General features: G+C 37.7%; 2 protein-coding genes across 3 annotated transcripts; both read left to right on the top strand.

Moving 5' to 3' along the window:
* Positions 1–1,726: 1,726 nt before the first annotated feature.
* cops8 (COP9 signalosome subunit 8) lies at positions 1,727–14,815 on the top strand. Of its 2 annotated transcripts, XM_053328196.1 has the most exons (8): positions 1,727–1,820; positions 4,138–4,208; positions 4,451–4,498; positions 4,977–5,025; positions 6,575–6,707; positions 12,575–12,682; positions 12,920–12,982; positions 13,908–14,815. In XM_053328196.1, exons 1-8 carry the CDS (start codon positions 1,749–1,751, stop codon positions 13,985–13,987), a joined length of 624 nt encoding a protein of 207 aa, XP_053184171.1. In that variant the 5' UTR covers positions 1,727–1,748; the 3' UTR covers positions 13,988–14,815. The 2 variants fall into 2 exon arrangements, with proteins under 2 accessions (XP_053184171.1, XP_053184172.1); XM_053328197.1 differs by lacking the exon at positions 4,451–4,498.
* On the top strand, positions 8,305–10,474 carry trim63b (tripartite motif containing 63b). The gene has a single exon (XM_053328193.1). The coding sequence runs from the start codon at positions 8,555–8,557 to the stop codon at positions 9,635–9,637; it is 1,083 nt and encodes a 360-aa protein (XP_053184168.1). The 5' UTR covers positions 8,305–8,554; the 3' UTR covers positions 9,638–10,474.
* Positions 14,816–23,390: the final 8,575 nt, after the last annotated feature.

Raw genomic sequence — 23,390 nt, forward strand, 5'->3', positions numbered from 1 at the left:
ATTTGAATTCCTGGATAGAAATGACAATTAAAGAAAAAATCTAAAGTTGGAGGTTTCTCTGAAAGTTGTGTCAAAACGTTTTGAGAGGTGAACTTGGAAATTCAGAATCAGAAACAGAAACATGTTTATTGCCAAGTAAGTTTTCCTATACAAGGAATTTGCTTTGGCCTGACATAGTGCAAAGACAATAACAAGCAAATATTGCAAAATACAATTAATGTAAATGACAAATTAATGACAAAAAATATGAAAAAGTGTCATAATAAGTCTGATGACTGTTTTTCAAAAGTAATAAAGTTTCAGTTTTAGGTTAAAAATGACGTCAGATGAAAAGACTCCTTTATTTGGTGTCTGGTTATTCTAAATTAATCTTGCTATAGCAATACACTGCATTTTATTATATATTCTACTTCTATGTACCATTCCATTTTCACACCATCGTAAACTCTTAATGTATTTACCCAGTGTTAAAAATGGTGGTGACCATATCTCCAAACTGCTACTGTACTCTGACCACAGTTAAGTACAGGCCAACACATTTATTTATTAGCTGGATATAGTTCAGTATTGTAATGCCATAATGATTAGAGGTCTTTGGAATTCTCCTCCTTTGTTCACAGAACGCATTCTCTGTTGGAAAAGCAAGTTTATAATAATTAAATTTAAATAACTCAACCTAATGATTGTTGAATTACATTTAGCTGCTTGAATTTCTTGGTTCTGGTGTTTTCCATGCTGGATCACTGTAATGGTTTTGGATAGCACCACTGTTAATGTTCTTAGTAACCCCCTGTGCTTTGTCTACTGTGACAAGTTAAAATGTCTATTGTGAAAAAAGCCCTAACTTTTGTAATTTTGAGTTGTAGCAAATAGACTGTCAATTGTGTCACGAGCACAATAGTGCATACAGGGTGATGACATTTTTCTTTTCTATTCTGATGCTGCTTTTGTCTGAAAAGTGTGGAGGTATCCACTCATGTCCAAACAACTGTGTTACAGACCATGATTGAGATTTTAACATTTTTTGGTGTAATAGTTTGAATCTTCTGTTGTCTGATTTAAAAACAAGTAAAAGATTATTAAAATTGATTCTAATGCAGGGTTGAAAAACTAGATGCAATGGGTTCACCTTTTTTTTATTCTGGTAAGCACCCTTCCTGCAGCACTCTGGATGAGCTGCAATTGTTTTAAAGTTTTCTTTGAGGGGCCCAAGAACAGTAGTCCTGTCTACTAGGTCAAGTCTGTATGATGATAATAATAATAATGATAATAATAATAATAATAATAACAATAATAATCATCATCATCATCATCATCATAATCATAATATAATAATAATAACTTTATAGCACCTTTAAAAACAAAGTTTACAGAGTGTTTTGACTGACAAAGCAAAAGCAATACAGTAAATATGATAGAAAATGAAATGAAATAAAAGACAGCAGGAATAAACAACCAGACAAACGAACAAACGACATCACATAAAAGCTAATCTGTAGAAGTGAGTTGTGATTTTAAAAAACGCCTCCTTAATTCATTCAATTCCATAATATGTTAGTTAATTTTATTATATTGTGTATTGCATCGTGTTATGAGTGAATCTTGAATTGTTGGGAGGTGGTGTAGTATGCGATTTAGATTCTGTACTTCATGCTTTTGTCCGCCTGGGGGCAGCAGCACCACCGACGCACCTCTAATCTACTGCAGCCACACAGCAGGAGAAGAAGTCGGGTCAGCTAGGCATCATCATGCCTGCTGCTGTGATTATGGAGGAAAATTTTGATAAATTATTGGAGCAGTGTGAAGCCCAAGAGCTCGAGGTAAGCACTGAAGCACGGAATTATCTATTTTATGTGCCAGTAATTAAAACTGTCCTGTGTAGAGCGTTTAATAATAATAATAATGATGTAAGAATGTGAAACCCAGTTAGCTCGCTGCTAACTCAGGCTAACGTGAATAATATGGATTAAAGCCTGTTTGCACAACTCTTACGTTTACTTACAAACACTGTTATATTACCCTTTTAACTTAACGCTACAAGTGTGTTATTATAAGCCAGTCATACTTCTGTAATGGCAGATTTACCGCTTTTTGTTTGCTCTCATTTCTTGTGTTAGCAGGTAGCTGTTAGCTTAGCCAGAGAGCTCTTCGTTATATTGGTAAACACAACCAGAGTTTCAGCTATTGTATTGTTTTAATTTAGTGTCTCATAATAATGTTAAAAGTAAGTGCTAGTTTAGCCTTACTGTGTTAGTGTTAGGACTGACCATTTGCTTTCAGGACTGGCAGGACTGCTGTGCTGGATGTGGTCAGTCTGAAGCTTTTATAGTCTTTATCAGTGCTGTAAAATAACTAAGTACATTTAGTCAAATACTGAACTTAAGTACAATGTTGTGGTATATTTCTTGTTAATTGATTAATTTCCACTCAATTAATAAACTTACTGATTATTTTAGCATTACTATTATTAGTTATAGGGAAAGTAGTTGATTCATATAAAGTAAAGTGTTACTGTTAGGACTGACCATTTGTTTTCCTACATACGTTAGCTAACGATGATAGCTAAAGCTAACTAATAATGAAGCTTTTATAGTCTTTATCAGTGGTGTAAAACCCACTCCACATCATCTCAGATAATAAGTAATAATAAAATGACAAAAAGTGATGCATTTAAACTGCTCTTATTGAACAACAAAAAGTTAAAAAAAAAAAAAAAAAAAAAAAAGCAGCAACTCATCACAGCTGTTGTCATCTTGTTAAATGACTATACTGTTGATTATCAGCATAGTTGGTAATTAATTTCCACTCAATAAATAAACTAATTGATTATTTTAGCATTACTATTAATTATATGGAAAGTAGTTTACTCATATAAAGTAAAGTGAAGTTTGAACACCACAACAGACTCTCCTGCTGTTGGATCAATGTATTGATAAGACTTTCCTGAGAACTGACGCTTTGGATAGTTGCCAAACTTTGTATGATAATTGTCTTCAGAGTCATTTTACAGCCGTCAGATTTCTCTATAATGTTATACTGTCTGTGCTGTACTGTTAGTGGTGGTAGAAAGAAACTGAAGTGCAGTGTTAAGGTACTTACACTTTAAATTTGGTGCTACTACTTTCTACATTTCAGAAGGAAATATTGTACTTTCTACTCCACTACATTTATTTAAGTTACTTTTCAGATGAAGATTTGACACAATGGATAATATAACAAGCTTTTAAAATACAACACATAGTTAAAGATGAAACCAGTGTGTAGTCAGAGTCACATTTCAGATGTCTATGAGTTGTTAACAGCTCCACCAAATAGTGATTTTACCCTCTAAACTTCTCACATGGTTTCATTTCAATAAATGTTCAAATGATCCAATATTTCAGCAAAAATCAAAGATTAGAGAAAAAGTCAAACAACTGAAAACACATTTGTGTATCAGAACTTAGTTTTTTCTTCTTTCCTCTCCCATTAATCATCTCATCAGCCCTCACATTTATCTGCTGGCCCTTTGGAGGGGCCCCACCCCTAGGTTGGGAACCACTGGACTAAACTAGCTAACTGTATATAAAGTAGTGTAAACTAGCTAACTGTAACACTGATGCTTCACTATTAATAATCTAATGATGTCATATATAATAATATATCACTACTTTTACTGTAATACTGCATACTACATCACTCATAATACTGCAGTACTTGTACTGTAATACTGCATACTACATCAGTCATAATACTGCAGTACTTGTACTGTAATACTGTATACTACATCAGTCATAATACTGCAGTACTTGTACTGTAATACTGCATACTACATCAGTCATAATACTGCAGTACTTGTACTGTAATACTGCATACTACATCACTCATAATACTGCAGTACTTGTACTGTAATACTGCATACTACATCAGTCATACATTTACATTACATTAGACTAATAGGATTTTACATGCAGGACTTAACTATAGTATTTTGACATTGCTTTGTTGGTACTTTTACTTAAGAAAAGGTTCTGAGTACTTCTTCCACAACCGATCTTAAATACAGTTTGATAGTTTTCAGGAAAGTAAATATGAATTGGTTCTCTGCTTATGTTTAGCAGCAAGCTTTAATATCAGACCTGCATTTATATTTAACAGGCTCCAGGGGGCATCGCGACACCTCAAGTCTACACTCAGTTGCTGGCGCTCTATTTACTACATAATGACATGTAAGTCAACTCTGTTTCAGTTTTAAGTAGCTGACATGCTTTTCTCTACTCTGTTTTTTTTATAAGGGGATGTGGGCTTGCCAAAGACATATTCTATGACTTTTTGTAGCCTATGTCTTGTGACATATGTGCACTATAGCAGCAAAAGTTTGGGCATTGATTGTCACTATCATTATTATTGTTTAGTACATCAGAGTAAGTGAAGTATAAAACTATTTTGACAATAATCTTTTGGGTCACAGAGCGTACCAAACCGAAGAAGTTGTTTATCGAACATCCTCTAATGAAAGGTTGGGAAAAATATTCATACATATGTTACATCCCTATAAGCAACAAACACAAAGCCATAACCCATCAGTACCCTCTTAGAAATGAAATGACGTGGCATCTTGTGAGTGGCAAGAACAGTTATCACTTGATTTAGAGCACTCAGCAGGATTAATTAGATTTAAATGGATGGCTGTACAAATAACACATTTGGTTAAGAATTGAATGGCTTGCATTAAATGTATGTGTAGGTATGTGTGCTAATAAAAGTAGCTGTAGTCTTGTCAGGTTTATCACGGCAAGGCAAAGCAAGGCAGCTTTATTTATATAGTGCATTTCATACACAGGGGTAACTCAATATGCTTTACATAAAAACAAACATTTAACAGTATGAATTTGAAACAAAACATCCACGGCTCACCCATTTATTTATTTATTGCTGCCTGTGCTTGTAACTTTATTCTGTGTATTGCTTGACTTGTGTTCATTTGGATCCAACAGGAACAATGCCAGGTATCTATGGAAGCGGATTCCCCAAGCAATAAAAACGGTAAGCGAGTTAAACTTAAACCTCACATCTGTCTGAATATGATACATTTAATAGGTCTACTCATGCTGCCTTGGAGCGATGTGGAGGCCACCATATTTAGAAGGATCAGACTTGTAAATACTGTTCACATCAACATTCAAATGGGAAGTAAGAAAATGTGGATGTATGACTTTCACCTTATTTTGTTAGCTTGAGATCGGCAAAACAAAATGTGAACATAACATTGACATATCTTCAGCTTTTACGATTTTATGTGTCTGTTTGTTCCTTGAATAAAATCAGCCATTCAAGGTGATTTGGCAGGGCTTGGTTATTTCCACATCCAGCAGTTACGAGAAACCTTAACATTAATTTGGGGTCATGACTCTGAAGTCCAATATTAACTCTCTTATAGTTCTGTTTTTGGTCTTTGCCAACTCCTGAGGTAGATATATGTTTAGCACTAAATGTTCCACAGTGTATTTGAAGGTGTTGCATTTTTCACAAATATTGTTTCATCATGTTGTTATAAGTTGGACCTATATCTGTTTCCTATCCATGTAGTTAGCAGACTGCCATCTTTTACATTTGGAAATAGAGGTGTAACTTGTTGCAAACATGAGAAAACAACCCTGCAGCTGTCATCACGCCTTAATTCAAGTATTTGTAAATCCTGACTGGTATTTAGATGCATGGTATCACAAACTGAGCCTCGTCCACTTCACACCAGTGACAAAAATCAAGGACACATACACAAATCTCGGACAGATACTTAGGCAGAAAGTTTTGTGTTGATGTAGGAGTCCCAGTAAGAAGTAAGAAGGTGATTGAGAAAATACATTTGTGGGCTTTCTGTAGAATAAGAAATGGAATAATATTGTGTAGAGCTGGGCAATTAATCGAAAAAATAATCGAAACCAACATTTAGAAACTCTGAGCTCTTAATCTTGCTCATGTCAATTAATCGTGGTGTTCACTGTTGCCATGACAGCAAAGGTTGCATATCTTTAAGGAATTTGAAAACTTGTCTCCAGTGATCATTTTAACCCAAACCATGATCTTAACATAGTTCTAATTAAGTAAACTAGACATTAACCACAGCGTCACACCTTAAAACATCTTTATTTTAACTCCCTAAAGATTCTCATGTGTTAGGGCAGCAGTGTAAAATACTAAACTAAAGAAACTGTGAAAATACATAATTGTTCATCAAGGATGGAGATAATCGGTCATTAATTGTAATCGAGGTTAAAAGTTCAATTAATCGTGATTTTGATTTTTGCCATAATCGCCCAGCCCTAATCTTGTGCCATTTGGATCATTGCTCTTTGTCACATGCCTTGCTGAAAGTTGGGAAATAATGATCATCACCCTGCTTAAATATTACAACACTTGGAACTTGGTATTTGGTATTTTACAATGATATAAATATGAGTAAAAATTGGGAAAATTTCTATGATCCAAGTACTTGGATGTGACCTCTGTTACAGTACAGTATGAGGGTCGCTGCCTTCTCAAGTAAAGTATGTGGAAAGATTTTTAAAGTGCTTTTCCTTTTTGTTATATGCAGGCAAACCCTGAATTACCAGCTGTTTGGGCTGTTGGCCAGCGCATTTGGCAGCGAGACTTTCCAGGAATCTACACAACCATCGCAGCTTACCAGTGGTCAGAGAATATCCTTCCGGTCATGGAGGCCCTTCGAGGTAACAAGAAAAATCATGTCTTATCTGACCCTTCTCTTTCATTACTCTATATCTTATATTCTATATTTTTATTCCCTACTCTGGAAAAAAAGGAAAATTGTAGAGAAAATTCCTATTTGGGATATTTAAATATTATATACAGTACCAGTCAAAAGTCACATTCTCTTCAGTGAGTAAGTGTGTCCAAATTTTTGATTGGTACTGTACTTCATTACCATGACTTCAAAGTTATGTTAGATGTATTTTTAATTCATTTCATTCGCAGTTTCATGAATAAAAGCTTATGTGACTTAAGTATTTACGTTTCTCCTGCATGATTTACAATGACAATCAGCAGGGGGCACCAGTTGTACACAGCTTTAGTGATGATGCAACCCAGCTGAGGTCAAATGAAATCAGTTGGAAAATACAGGGAGCCAATTTGACTGTTTACAACATCATGTCTAGTAATATATGACCTATTGGTATCATGAATGCTAGTTCTGGTAGTTACAACCCAACAGGCTGAATGAGATATTACAATGAGAAGATAATGAGTTTAAACGTACTTAGACTATTGTAATGTAACTGAATATCTAAATATTTCTGTTTCTTGTTGTCACCCTTTTTTTTTCATTCTCACATCTAAAGAATCAGTTTTTTAAAAATTCCTTGCGAAATAATTTCGGTCATGGTCACGATTGTTGGGACAGTTGTGCCATGTGTTGGTTCCCTTGTGCAAGAGTTTAAGAATAGCTTATCCCTCATGTTTACGGTGTTTATCTGGCATGAATGCTGACATACAGTATGTCATGAGACTCTTAGATAACCAGGGATGATAATTACTTGTTAGATGTGATAAATGTGAGTAAATAAGATCATTCAAATGTAAATACACAATTTATTGGTTCAAAGTGAATAAAGTAGGAAATCCATCCATAAACAATAATTAATATGATAATGTTCTTATCACCATGTGAATTGTTATTTGTTTATGCTATATTAGCCAACTTAAGACCATGATTTTGCCATTGGTTTCCCTTAATATTACTTCATAAAATTAGTAAGCCTCCAAGTGATCCTAACTGTATAATATTTTAAATTATCAAACAGTCAGAAACCCCAAATATGTTAAAGAAACAATACAATTGAATCTTCCTCAAGCATTAATGAGCAAATATGTGGTATTTTTACTTGATAATGATTTTATATAGTAATTGACTATATTGATGTAATTGATCATCAAAATGTCAAATTTATTAATATAAATTTGGGTGATTTATGTTATGAGTGTGTGAATAATATTTGACATGTTTACTGTGGTGTGTATACACTGCTATATAAATTGCAAACTTAGCAAATGACAGCTGATCAAAAGTGACAAAATGGTCAAAACAACCAAGTCACAGGATGTCAACACTGACTTGTTTACCAATTGGATTGGACTTGTTGTCACAGGTAGGGCTCCTCCGTCACATGGACCCTGTTTGTCTCAACTCATTCTAACTCATGTCTGTTTGGAGGGGACACGGTTCTACTAGCACATGTGACATATGCAGCACTTGGGAGGTGGGGGCCAATTCTCTGAAAAGATCCCTGGCCAGCAAGAAGGCAGGAATGCATGCTCTGGTTGGTCAAAAGTATCGGGTGTCACCAGCTGTGAGGGGCTGGTATAAAGGACAGAGCTGCTAGCGCTCAACCAGAATAGATATTGGCATTTCACAGGCGGCAGCATACACTAAAGAGCCAGACTCTGCCCTTCGTTTTTATAACTTGTTGAAACAGACAGAGAGAGTAACCTTGTACTTCTCTCTCAGTGGAAATTAGGAAACTTTTTGGTCTAGCTGCAGGCAGAGACTTTTTCCATTATGGACGTCCAGAGGACAGGATCCGTGGTTCGGCCCCCCAGCCCCATGGACAGCCTTGAGAAGCAGCTGAGCTGCCCCATCTGCCTGGAAATGTTCACCAAACCTGTGGTCATCCTACCCTGCCAGCACAACTTGTGCCGTAGTTGTGCCAGTGACCTCTATGATTCACGCAACCCATACCGCTTTTCTGGTGGTGTCTTTCGCTGTCCTACGTGCCGGTTTGAGGTCGTGCTTGACCGCCATGGTGTGCATGGGCTCCAGCGCAACCTGTTGGTTGAAAATATCATCGACCTCTATAAGCAGCAGCAAGAAGTTAGTGGCAGCGGAAGCACAGAAACCTCACTGAAGCCTAAAGATTCTAAAGAACCGATGTGCCAAGAACATGAAGACGAGAGAATTAACATCTATTGCACTACCTGCCAAGTACCCACTTGCTCCATGTGCAAAGTTTTTGGGCAGCACAAGGACTGTGAAGTGTCACCTCTAGCAACTGTTTACCAGTCCCAGAAGGGCGAACTGAGTAATGCTATTGATTCCCTGGTGGCCAGCAATGGGCGCTTGCAGGCTCTGCTCAACCAGATGGAAGAAGCCTGCCGTTCTGTACAGGAGAATGCTCAGTGTGTTAAACAAGGCCTAGCTGAACGCTTTGACCTATTATATGCTGTCCTGGAAGAACGCAAAACCATACTACTAGAGCAGGTCGCTAAAGAGCAAGATGAAAAGGTGGCAGCTCTGCGAGCACTGGCTCAACGTTACGGCGAACGCCTGCAAGCTAGTTCTGAGCTGACGGATTCTGCTGTGAGAGCATTGGAGCAGGGTGGTGCTGCTGAGTTTCTGTTAACCGCCAAGGGCCTCATCTCACAGACCAAAGACGCAGCTAAATGTGCAATGGGGGAAGAGAGACCGGAGCCAGGCTTTGAGAAGATGGACCACTTCACTTTGTCAACCGAGAATGTTGAAGCAGTCCTCGCAAAAATGGACTTTGGATTGGGTGATGAGGATGAATTTGAGGATGCAGAGGAGGAGGAGGAAGAGGAAGAAGAGGAGGAGGAAGAAGAAGAAGAAGAGGAGGAGGAAGAATAATGAAAATTGTAGTGGTTATGGTCTAGTAGATACTACTGTAATACGTGCATTTGAATATTTTTTTTTAACAAGAAAAAGTATGGCAGGGACTCTTTGAATTTTGATGTCAAAGAACTATAAGGTTAAGGTGGATGTGGGCTAGACAAGCTTGCCCTTACTTTCTGTGCAATATTTAATTTCAATGTCGTATTCATACCTTTCCTGAATGAACGTTTTATACTTTTGTACTTCTGAACCAGCTAAATGCTGGTGTTAAGTAGAAAAATAGATCTGTAAAATAAATGTAAATAAAATGTCTAAGATTGTCAACACAGTTTTATTCATATGTAGCTTATGGAAGTAGTTCTTTTGCATTTTCTCACTTTGTCCAAGTTGACCTACATGTAATCACCAAATTGATCTTCAATTGAACCTGAAATAAAGCTGCATGAAATTAATTATGGACTTGTTTTATTCCCAATTCTAAACTTAAGAGTTTTATATTCAGATCAAATTCAAGAAGTATATAGAGGAAGAACAATTTAACAAACCCAGTATAATATATATATATATATAGTAGTATAGATCTTTCTTGGAGCACACCCATCAAAATGTCTCTTCAGCCTGTTGCTGCTCTTACTTGGCAATAGACTGTATTCAAAAATAAAAGCCCTTGCCATGTCCTGTCTGCTTTGCCTTTGCTGGTGAAAAGTGGGGTCTATTTTTAAGAGGTGAGAGGGTGAGAAATGATAGCGGCCCTGGAATAGACTGTCAGGGAGGACAAGCCAGGTCCTGTTTCTCCTCCATAAAAACTCCCGTCCTCCCACTTAGGCGTCTTGGTCAGCAGCTCCAACCCAACTGTGGCGTGTCAGAAAGGCTGGTCCAGTTGCCACACCAGTCATCTCCCGAGGGTCAAAAGGCAACAGTAAAAATACATGTCTGCCTGTAGACGGACTGAGTTACAAAAAAAACCCTTGAGATGACCTGTTTGGCTGCATGGGGAGCATCTGCCTCATTTAGTTTCTGATATGCAGCCAATCAGGTGCAAGAAACTTGTTCCAACAACAGAGGCTGTTTTACGAAATATGATACATGATTCAGTTTTAAGCAATGAAAGAGATCTACTGACTAGAGATGGGGAAAACACCTCGGTTATTTATCTCATTCTTCAATAATGAGAGATCACAATGACAATATAATTGGATCCAAATGTATTAAAATAGTCTGTATTAATCATGTGCACCAAATAAAGGCTTCAGAAGTTATTTTACAGCCATAACTTTTATTAAAACTCCAACTGAACAAATATGAATGCCTTCAGACACAATTGATGTATAAACTCTGTTGTGACATACTTCTCTAAGGTCATATTATTAATTCTTCCACTTTTTAGACAAGTATTAAAACAGGAAGCCCGTTGGACTGCAGAATGGGAAAACACTCCTGACAAATCTGCTGCCTTCACCTCACAGCTGTCTTTTCTCATCCTTCTTGTTATTGTTACTGCTGCTAGTCATTGCAGTGGACTGGGGGCTGACTGTTGGTACACATAAACCGTTGCTAGGCTGTAAAATACGGAAAGGCCACAACCCTGAGTCATTTACGTGATAGCTTGCAGGAGCAGCAGAAAGTGCATGCCGATGGACGTTGTTCCATGCTGTTGTGAGGCCCTGTCATTCTTACCTTATCTTCACAAATAAGAGCACCATGTCAGGCTGGGGGAGGGATAAATTGGGCAGGTCTGACAGTTGGGAAGTCTAAGCCAGTGCCTTTTGATAAAGGCCTCTGTGGTCTGAAATACGTGTAGGCATTGTACTGCATCTAATGTCCATGATTCATCTAAAGCATGCTTCATTTAACAAAATAATAAATTGATCATCATTCTTGATTATGGAAAACTTTCTTTTAGCTCGCATGTTCATCGCACACAGTCATCACAATCAAATCAAACCGACCCAGACGAATATAAAACCGACCCAGATGGTTAAAGCAATTAAAGGCAGAAAACAGAAAAGTTTTTGCTCCGATGCGCTTAATTTTATTTCAGATCCCAGACAAAGTTTTGTTACTTTGCGTCAGTTGTTTGGGACCTGCGTTTGGTTAGAGTGAGAGAAAGTGACTCCATGAACTCCAGCACACAGAATTACCATGACTAAGGCTGCAAGGCTGTCATTTTCATTATCAATCAATCTGTTGATCATATTCTCGATTAGTCGTTTGGTCTATAAAGTATCTTTGTTTCTCAGGACCCCAAAGTGACATCCCAAACTTTTACTTTGATCCAGACCAAGAGTCCACGGTCAAATATATTCAGTTTATTGTCGTGGAAGACTAAAGAAACCAGAAAATATTTACATTTCAGATGCTGGAACCAGAGGATATGGATACTTATTTTTCTTAAAATGTCTCCAAACAATTGAGCAATCATCAAAATGGTTGCTAATGAATCAACTCATTTTTGCAGCTCTTACTATATAACCAAACCCTAAAACACACATTTTGAAACAGGACAGGCTAAGTGAGTGAGGAAAAAACAAATGTTTCATGCAGACTTATAGCATTCACTCAATATTTTACCAAAATGTACTCACCTAGAGCCTAATGATCGCAACACAACACTTTTTTTTGTAAACAGCCCCTGGCTTCAATAACCCTATCTGTCACTCTTGATTAATTGTTATCAACCTCCAGCATTATACAACCTCCAGCATTATTTCTAATTATCAGCTGTGTTTACAAGAAACATGATGACAAAATACCTTGAGTGAATTAACATAACATGCTGTTGCTGACATGTTGTCTGTCTAATGTGTTTTTCTGCGTAGACAGAAAGTTGTTGTTGTCTGTGTTTACTTTAAATAGACCTGAGATACAGCTTCAGCACTGATGTACTCCATATGTACTAAACTACTACCTACTGTACTATTGATATGTCTGTGGTTCATGCTTCTTCCACAGAGAGCACAAGACAAAGGGCGTACGCGCTAGTGGCCCAGGCATATACTTCCATCACAGCAGAAGATTTTGCAGCCTTTGTGGGCTACTCTGTGGAAGAGGCAGTAAAGGGTAAGCATGAATTTATACACCTCTTGACAGGAAATTTTTGTCAACACAGTCACTGTTTATAAAGAGGTCAAAAGACAAGTGTTTCTAAGTAATAATAGCAGCTGTAGCCAAGCAGTGTTCCCACTGGGGAGTGTTGCAATTTATTTCCATTACCTTATCATTAATACATTCAACAGTCTCACATCAGAGTCCACTGATATGACTTTGTTCTCCTCCTCCGCCTCTGTTTGCCCAAAGGTGTTGTGAGCCAGGGCTGGCAGGCAGACCCCGCTACCAGGATGGTGATGCCCAAGAAGCCAGGTAGGTGGCAGTGTTGCTCTTTCTTTTTTTTAAATTGTACCCATCATCAACCCACTGTCCTGTGCCCAAATGTTTTTCTCTTCACGAGTAAGCCTGCACCCATCTCCCTACTACTCCTCCGCCTAGGTTTTACTAGTTTCATAAAAATAATGAGTGGGATTTAGGGCCATTTTAATTCCACAGAAAATGATGATATAGTCCTAGACTTTCCTGAAATTGTATTCGATAAATTTCCCTTGTAAAAGGTTAATATTTCCCCAAGATTATGCTCCACTCCCTTTTTCTCCCTTATTTCATCAAAATATTAATCACATTATCACGTCGTCCACTGTGGAGGATCCTTGATTGATCCATTTTGTCACAGAAACCTCCTGATTCATGCAAACATATGAGGAGGAGGTTGCGGTCTATTCTCTCTGTAATCATCGGACATTGCTGCTGAAGCATCTGCATCGCACATGTCCAACACAACACAGCTAACCCACCAACATAAATCCAAACATGTGAGCCCCCCCCTGCACAGCAAAACTAGGAGTTAAGAGTGTTTGGTGATATCTATTATAGAGTGAGGAACAATGATTCTGGTTTGGATGAATGAAAAGTGTTGCTGAAACAGAGCATTGCACTCTTTAATGATCTCCAGGCTAAATGTGTCACAGTCACATGGAGAGACTCTGCAGGTAGTGTTGTTAAACAGGTTGAGCTCATGTGCAGATGTTGACAGTGTGGCTAACTTGAAACCTGTGCCCCGCTGAGTGTGTGAGTTATAACTCATGGCCTTTAGCCACTGAGTTAAAATAGGAGAGATGTAAGAAGATCAATAGCACTTGGCACAAGGAGGAATCCCCTCTGACTCAACTTCTCCTCTTTTTTTTTCCCTCGCCTCACCGTTTCTCTCTCCCTCTCTCTCTCTCTCTCTCAACAGATCCTCCCCCTGTTTCATTGGTTCCAAATGAGCAGCAGTTGGCCAGACTCACTGACTACGTGGCTTTCCTCGAGAACTGATAACCCGCCACAACCACTGCCACCCTTTTTCGCCTGCTTGGTACAGAGGGGAGAACACAAGTTTGTATAGACTCTTCCTCCTTCCTACAGCTTGCAAAGTCCCACTCCCTGAAAAAGATGTACCAAAAACACACCCATCATCGTGTAGGATTGTTGCAAGCTCTTCTCCACGACCTGCCTATTTATGTTCAGTGACTAATATAGCATCTTGACAATTGGCTACAATGTTGTATTATATATAAATATATATTTCAGTTCTTTGCAACCTGCCTGAAGCAGAAATTCAGATCTGAGGAGGTGTCACAGGAAATGATTCTCATCACTGTCAATATGTTTTCATTGCTAAACATAACAGAATAAATACACAAAGCAGTAGGTACACAATGGCCATTCTGTCTCAGCACTTAAAGGGTTCCCTGAAACAAATTTTGTCAAGTAACAGAAGTCTTGGCATGCATGCATCACTGTGTGGAGTAGAGCTGCAACTAACGATTATTATCTGATTATTTTCTCAATAAATCGTACACGAAATGTAAAACAATTGTGGCAAGAAATGACAGTCACAATTTCTCAGAAGCCACAGTGATGTAAATAATTTGCTTGTTTTGTCTGACTTAAATGTTTAGATATTGAATTTACTGTCAGATATGATATGGACAAACAAGCAAATAATCACACTTGAGGAGCCATCAAACGTGTGTGGCATTTTCTTTCTGAAACAAACAACAAATAATGAATCAACTACTCTTGCAGCTCTAGTAGGGAGTTCAGTACTCAGACCTCGTATTTGAAGTTTATGTTTTGACTGGTGAATAAATATTTTGCTGTTTCTAACTTTTGTATTCTGTTATTTCTTTAATTTAAGAGGGATCTTCTTACAGGTAAAAGTGGTAAAGGATAAGGCTGGTAAATGTCTATTTTTCTTAATGACAAATACTGATGTTCTCTATGAAATGTACATTGTAGCTCAAAGTCAAGAGGTTGATTATTTATATAGCACAACAAGCTAGCTGAAGCTCTACAAACAGAACCACATTCCTACATATGTTCAGCAGCATCTGCATTACAAGGAACTACTCTCTGGAGACTGAAAGCCTGATCACTGTTATTAGTCTTTGGAGCCGTTTCTTAGTAGACTACCTTAGCCGTTACCTTTGGGGTGAAGGAAAATATCACCCAGTGAAGCCGTATGACTCACAGACAACACAACATCAAGGAAAAGTGATATGTCATCCTGTAAAGGCATAAATCTGGCTGCCATCTGTTCATCAGTGCAAGAAAATAAATCTGGTGGTGACTTTTTATTTTTTTTCACCCCAATCTGTATCCTGTTTTGGAACTGAATTTGAGACACTTATTGACTTTGTAGTTATTTGATCTATTGCTAGCTTGACATGAAAAGGAAGTGGCACATATTTGATGTTATTTAGTGTGAAATCACACATTAAGGTCATACCTTCCATATTTGTAGCAGTCAGGAATTCATTTATTTCCTGACATGGTTTGCTTTGTAGTGAAAAATGACACACGGACCACTGCAAATATTTGACAAACACTTAAAACTATTTACATTTGCTGTGTTAGCGCTCTCTTGTTGCCTTGTTGAGTCCATTTAAGTAAACAACCTGAGGAACTGCAGCTTTCTGTTTATCCCCACAAATATTTTCATGTATTCTCTTCACCTTATTGGTTTTCTCCTATTTATAGATGTATTACAGTGTGTATTTATGTACATATATATATAAACACGTGTTCACTGTAACCCATGTCTGGGCATGTGTGGAACCAGCTTTGGCTTCATGACAGCGCAGAGTGCCAGAGTCAGTCAGCAATGTGAGTGTGAGATGGTAACTGACCCTGGTCACTCCTGCTAACCTTGAGCAGTCTGTCACAACAGAACTAAATCTGTTCTGGGTGATATATGATGCACCAACACAAATACGGGACTGGTGAAATGCTATGCTGAATGTGCAGGTCGCTGGGTTCAAAACTTAAAAACTCAATTTGTGTCTGGTGTAAAAAAAATCAAGAGTAAAACGGTTTTGACTCACTGTGTGCCAAATACGCTAATTTAAATATAGTTTTGAAATAGGCACCACTTGATATGGGTGATGTGTGAGTGTGATTTGGAGTTAAGGAGCTAAATTGGCATGTGATGTAAATAATTAGTCAGCTAAGCTTCGTACACTATTACCAGTGCAAATTTAATAGAGCAAGGTAGGGGGTGTGAGAGGTGGCCTAAATGTTAGAGAAGCAAGTGAGTGACTGGAGGGTCGCCAGCTCAACCAACCCCCCACACTGGTAGGATAAATCTGGGTAGGGGAAAGTCCCTCCTTCATTACCACCACACCACTGAGGTGCTTTTGAAGAGGACTCTTAACAGATCAAGATTGCGGTGGTACTGGGTAGCTTCCAGGTATAAATATGTAATTTTGTGAATGTGATCAGCATGTTATGAAAAACCAAACCATTGATCTCAGATAAACTCAACCGAATAAATGAAGGGTTTTTAAAAAAGAAGAGCCAAACAGATTATACTCCTGTGACCACCCAAGTGAGTTTTATACCACCTACATCATAAATATAGAGATGTAGAAATAATATTTGTTTTTGTATATCAACAGTTCTTCATTTATTAAATACATATATTTAGCGATATATAAAGATAAAATACATTTCTTTACTTGTGTCCCAACATTTAGATGGCTTTTTATTTGGCAGTAGACTTATCACCAATCTAATAGTTTTATTTTATGTTTCTATTATTGTTTGACCTGCTGCAGTTTGATATTTTATTTTATTTTATATGTTCTTTTTTTGTAGTTGCTTCTTATGTCCTTGGTCATTGTTGCTGCTCATTGACACCTATTCTTGTGACCTGAGTGTTGTGCCTGTCAGTACTATCTAGTTATGCATTTAATGATCTCTTTTGTCTTTGTGTATTTAGTTTGTCATATATTTATGTATTTATTTGCTTATATATTGATGAATAAGCATTTTTACATCCTTCATAACTGAACCCTAGATGCTTTGAATGGTTACTCAGTGCATTGCATTGCAGCCCTGTCTTCCCTGTGTGTGTGTGTGTGTGTGTGTGTGTGTGTGTGTGTGTGTGTGTGTGTGTGTGTGTGTGTGTGTGTGTGTGTGTGTGTGTGTGTGTTGTGTTGCTGAATGAGACAAGTAAAGTGCTTCCTCAGTACTTCAGATGTCCTGTGAATTGCACAAGTTTTATGTAAACCCTTACAGGGACAGATTTTAAACAAACCAGGAAGAAGCTCTGCACAGCACACAGCTCTGGTTGTCTTTGAAGCAATCTATAAGGGAAATGAGCTAATCTGAAAAACCTGAGTTATTATCCTACATGTGGATACTAAATCACTCTTTACAGTGCAGGTTTGATGCTCCTTAAAACCCTATTATGCCTTTAATGCTGAGTAACCTGATGCATGTGGATAACCAACACAGCTTTACAGGTTCAGACCTTAAATCCGTGAAAGGCAATGTTGTGAAACAGCTGGGAAAGTGCTTTGATGTGAGGACACAAGGTCATATTTCCAGAATAGTCTCTGTGGATCCAGCAGCAAGGTCTGAACATGCTGATTCAATGAAGAAAGCATGGTGATGGTTTCCATTGGACTCGTGTATTCTTGATCTGTATTTTAGCCTCAAAGCAAAGTGACTGCATGCTCTTTTCGACAGTTAAAGGTCATGACTTCAAATAGAGTCCAGCTATAAAAATGGTAACATTAACTGAGCTGTATCACCAACACTTCTGTGGTAGAAATGGCTGTTTTTTTGTTTTTTTTTGTTTCACCGGTCACTTATTTACTGCTTTTAGGACCATATGATGCCAAGAATAGTTTGTGCTGTTCAACACAAGTGTTCTGTATTAAATTACAGCTGTTGTTACAAAAATAGTTTCTCAGGACTTAAACGCAGTCATGCCTTTGTTGAGTTCATCATAGCTCCATATAAATGGCCTCCACGTTGTAGAAGTCTTTGTCATTTAAGTGTTTGTAGTCTAGCCTGTGTGCTTTGAAGTGGCTCAGATCACTGTTTTGGATTATTTGTATAATCTTCTTTTTCTGTGTCTACGATAGTCTCCAGACAGATAACAGATTTTCATAGAAACAGGGAAGAAAACAATGTTATTTGAGGGAGAAAAAACTCTTGAGAGCTTAACTAAGTCATTGTGTCTTCGTGTCATTTGCACAGATGTTCACAAAGAGCTAGGGGCTATTGTTGGTGAGGTCATTTTTTCCAGGGGTCAAAGGTTACCTCTGCCTCACATCATAGCACATGCCACTGACGTTATGTACTAGAGGACTGCAAAGCGCTGGGTTGGTATACAAACACAGTTCTGCTTAAAGTAATCCACGCACTGAACTGGATGACCTCTTTCACCACAAAGAGTTTCCATCATATTATTTTGTTTAGAAATAGGGTTCAATGAGTAATAACAATGATCATGTTTGTTTTCAGTCTCCAGAAAGTAGTTCCATGTAAAGCAGACACCACTTCACATATGAAGGACTGCAATTTTGTTTACTGAGGTTCAGTCTCTTGTTCTGTGTATCACGAATGCGTCACTTTGTACTCAAGTTGTGTTCAAGAAGTTGCCATATGAAGCATAACAAGCTCACAAAGCACTGTAAACAGGACTGCGTTCCCACACACACACTTCTGCTGTACACAGAACTGCTCTTCAAAGACAGCAGATGTGATGAGCTGTTTCAAAACAAACTAACGTGACCAAACATTTCATAATGCACCTGGTGTAGCGGTGTGGCTCATCATCTGACGTGTTTTTAATACACTTTGGACAACTATGCAGCTCCTTGACACAAAGAAGTACGATATATCAAGCTTTGAATAAACACACAATACTTTAATAGTGAGATCAATTCATTGATTCAAGACAAAATGAGCAAAATCACTAGCTTTATCCTCTAAGTAAATGGAATATCCTTTAATATTAGCAGTACCTTTGTTGCAGTACAGACCTATTCATTTGGCTGCTTTATATTTGTTCATAATGTGTCAGTCAAACACAGCTTCAACGTAGTGTACACTGCATATCCAATACTTTATTCTTTTTTTTTTTTTTAAATGCAGCTTGAGTCTGGAAATGCTTTTACATATTTGGATGACATAGCTCAGCAGTTCTGGCAGTGTCTGAATCAGGTGGATATAATCTATTCAGCATTCTCATGATAGCTGCAGAAGTTTAACCTAACAGGGAATGCATTGGATAGATGAAGAGGTTACATAAGACAAGGGATGAACCAGTAGGGGGCATCCTTTACTGACAGATTGTGTAAACTCAAAGTGAATGACATGCAACATACTGCTCACTATTACCAGACACTAAAATGCACCATAGACAAGTTTATAATGCTTTCATCAAAAGCAGCAATATTTGGATAAAAGGCAAAAAGGCAGACTTCCTTTTCTCACGTGTTTTGCTCCAACTTGGGGGGGTGTTGTTTAAATTTTCATTAACAGCAGTAAAAGCTCCTTCACATCCACAATGAAAATGTTTCCATGTGGGACGATGAGTCATGGCCATGAGACCAAGACAAGACTCCAAGAGGATGTGGGAGATGGAACAGAGGACGGTGATGAGAAAAAGAGGGAAGAGGGGAGAAGGGAGGGGGGAATCAGAGAGGGAGGAGGAGGAGGAGAGGAATGGTGCGAGGGGCCACTAGGAGCCAAGGCAAGAGAAACTGTGGTGGGAGGAAGAGTGAGGGGAGCGGAGTGAAGGAAACATTGCAGAGGCGTTGCTGTATCTGTGCCAAGTGGACAAATATCTGCTGCAAAGAGGATAAGACTAAAACAAAGATAGAGACTGGAAATTTAATATAGCTTCATTAAAAGTGAATTTACAAGTATTTTATCATTGAGGTTATGGAATATCAAGAGATTACTGCAGATATAGTATCTTTAAAATGATATAAACAAACTGGAAACATATGAAGATGTCTCTACATTCAGACATCTTCTAAAGCCTTGTGGATTCATAAATCACTCCTGTTTACCCTAGTTGAGCATCAAAGAAATTTCATGTTTCGTACTTACTAAACTTACTACTACTACTACTACTACTACTACTACTGTCATTTTTTCTTACATACATAAAAAAGCACTTGAGGATTTTCTAAATCCATGCAGCATGGCCAGGTCCTGCACATGTATCCCCAAACATGCTCATGAGAACCAACACAATTTAAAGATTGATCCCATAAACAGAGAATTAGATGCAGTTTTTCATTGCAGCTGTTTTTCAAGCCCTGTGACCTCAGTAGGAGTTCCCAGATAATGGCCACGGGCCATCGTCCTGGAGATTTCCTAATCCACCATTAAAAGTTGAGATATCCAGCAGGACTTGACTTGGCTTAAAAGGTCCTGCTGCCAGCCAAAGCTGAGTGGGTCTTTTATAAGTCCACCATGTACCATTTATACATGTCCTCCTCTTATGGACGTCACCTTTAGACTGTGTATAATTGCAGAGGAAATTAAGTGAGGGAAATGAATACAGATCAATGGCAGAGTATAGTGAGAATGCACAAGAGCATGTTTTTATTTTATACAGCTTTAAAGTCTGCACTTACTTAAAATAAAATAAAAACACAAAGTTAAAAATAAATGATCTCTTAACACCAAAAACATTTTTTAAATTAACATTCTTTTGATGTTATGTAATACTTCTGGAAAATATAGTGCTGAGAGAGTGAAATGGTTTAAGCATGCAGCAGAGATATCTCTAACACTATGAAAGCCTCAGCCAGAGGAAAGTACTCTTCACTGTCTATTTAACTATTAGTTTGTCTTATTTATCCGCCATGATTCCTTAGATCAAAGGAACCTTTATTTTAGCTCTCATACTTGATGTTTGCTCTTGGTAGAGTATCAGAAGGCTAAAGAAAAACACTTAACTTTTGAAGAATAAATGGAAATATTCTGTATTTTTTCAGTAAAATTTCATAAAAAGGAAACATTAATCAATCTTATTGAAAAGTATTGAATTAGTTATATCTTATTCCTCTATGACAAAGCTCCGTAGTGCAGGAACTATTAAAAACAGGCTGTCAGTCACACAGCTGCACTGCGTGACACTTTCCTCCATTATCATGAACACATGCACTGTAGTTTATTTTTGAGTCAACCACACACAAACTGTTAGGCTGCTGAAATACTCACCAGAGCACCAAATGTGTACCAATTTGTTGATGAAATAGGGACCCCAAAAATGGCCTATATTGTTTAAATAACATTTCTGAGCTTTTTTTAGCCACACTAGCAGCATGGTTTCGTAGATTGTGATATTGGCCTGTTGATCCAACACTCTAGATGGACATTTTTCTTAGGGTTCATGTTTCCTATACAATGATTCCTAATGAGTTAGTGACCCTCTAACTTTTCCTCTTGCACCACCATGAGGTTGACATTGTGATTTTGCATATATAATAAATTAATACACAAATCAATGCATTAACATGAACATGAAAACTGGCAAAAAACAAACAACTATTAGGACAATTAACATTCATCGATTTAACCTGTAAATGAGTCAGTGTTAAGCAGCTGACTAATTTTCCCAAAACTGATCATTAATCATGACCTGGTGACCAGCTTTTCTCCTAACACCATCATCTGGTCATCATTAATTTTATTTGCCTGCAACTTTGAGTAAAACTGCCAAAAATGTGCTTCTTGAATGTGATGGTCTGAAGCTTTCTGTATCATGTATGATAGTAAAATGAATTTCTTTGGCTTTTGGAATGCTTATCAGACCAAGCAAAACATTTTAAGACATTTTATAGTCAAAACAACTAATCAAGAAAACATGCAGCAGATTATTTAATCATAAAAATAATTGGTAGTTTCAGATATACTTTGGTTTTTGACCAAATGCCTGCAAAACTAATAACATTCCCTTCAGCCGCAGCTGTACTTTGTGTTAACTTACTGAACGTTAGCATGCTAGCTTTCTAAACTAAGATGATTAACATGGCAAAGATTAAACCATAACATCAGACTGGTATGAAACAATATATTTTGGCTTTGTTCTTGGAGATTTACATATTCAGTAGTGATTGCTGAGGGGGTAGAGTTTCTATATACAGTATATTATTTAGAGGCAAGCTAACACTTTGTTTGTATTGGTCTTCATGGGCATTGTTGACAGTAAGAAACCATAAAAGAAAGCCAGTATCATCTTCTAAGGAGGTCTGAAGGTCTAAAGGAATTATTATAATAAACAAATGCAAAAAGACTCATCAGTGCATTCCTAAGCTTTTTCCCAATCATATCATACGTCCGTGCACTGTATGTTTCTTTCACTCACTATCTTGGACTGTATAACTTGTCTTCCCAATGGATCGTCCAAAACATCTCATTGTGGTTTGAAGCTGGCCACAGGCTCCATGTCCCATGTTATTATTTTTCACTCTCTCTGAATTCTCTGGATATTTGAAAGTAGGAGTCAACCAGAAGAGAGACAGGAAATGGGGCATCAGGTAACATCACACCACCAACACATTTTTTGTTTATTGTTGCCAAACAGCCGGTTATTTTTTGATGTAAGACAGTTGATATTCACTCCTCCTCATTCAGTGTTTCTGCAGGTTGTCACTTTCCTACTCTGTCTCTACTCCTCAAGGTTTATTGAGAAAATGAAACTGTGGTTCTGCCAGTTTCTAAAGTGTAGAGTTGTAGAGCTTTGTTCAGCATTTCCTTGCTCACTAACTGCAAACCCATCTTCTGCTGCAGGAAACTGACTTCAGTGCTGTTAGCCTAATCGGTGTGCCACTTTAAATCAGAGCTTTTTATTGGCTGCGCTGAGAGAAATGTTTTTTCAATATACAGACACACAAATGATGATGAGAAGTAATCAACTGGAATGAAAAGGAAATGATGTTCTGTTAACTTTTCAGCTTGATGTCTTTGAAAAACAATTTGAAGGCCCAATCTAATACTATGCACAATGAATGAAATGTCAACAGTATACCAGATTGTCACTCATATTTTTCCAGCTGGGCGTTTTTGAAATTGTCTTGGGCCATGGGAATTGTAGTTAATGAAATAAGTATGGCAATCACTATGGAGTCTTTCAATTGCAAGCTTAAATTCCCATGTCTAGGTTGAAGCACCACAGCTGCACAAGAAAAAAAGCATGTTTGAACTTCTGCAGCTTACAGTATGTGCTTTGGTGACATCTTGTTTGAATCACATCTGCATAAATTCATCAGAAAAAAACAAAACTTAACAATAAATAAAACAATATGGTCTGCGAGGCTGCTTCCTATCACAATGTGTTGTGGGCATTTATGCCTTACATTAGAAAGCGTTTTTTCGTATGGCTGGAGCCATTCAGCCTTGCCTCCATGTGGTATAGCAATAA

Source organism: Scomber japonicus, chromosome 11, assembly GCF_027409825.1.
Source record: "Scomber japonicus isolate fScoJap1 chromosome 11, fScoJap1.pri, whole genome shotgun sequence".
Lineage (NCBI taxonomy): Eukaryota > Metazoa > Chordata > Actinopteri > Scombriformes > Scombridae > Scomber > Scomber japonicus.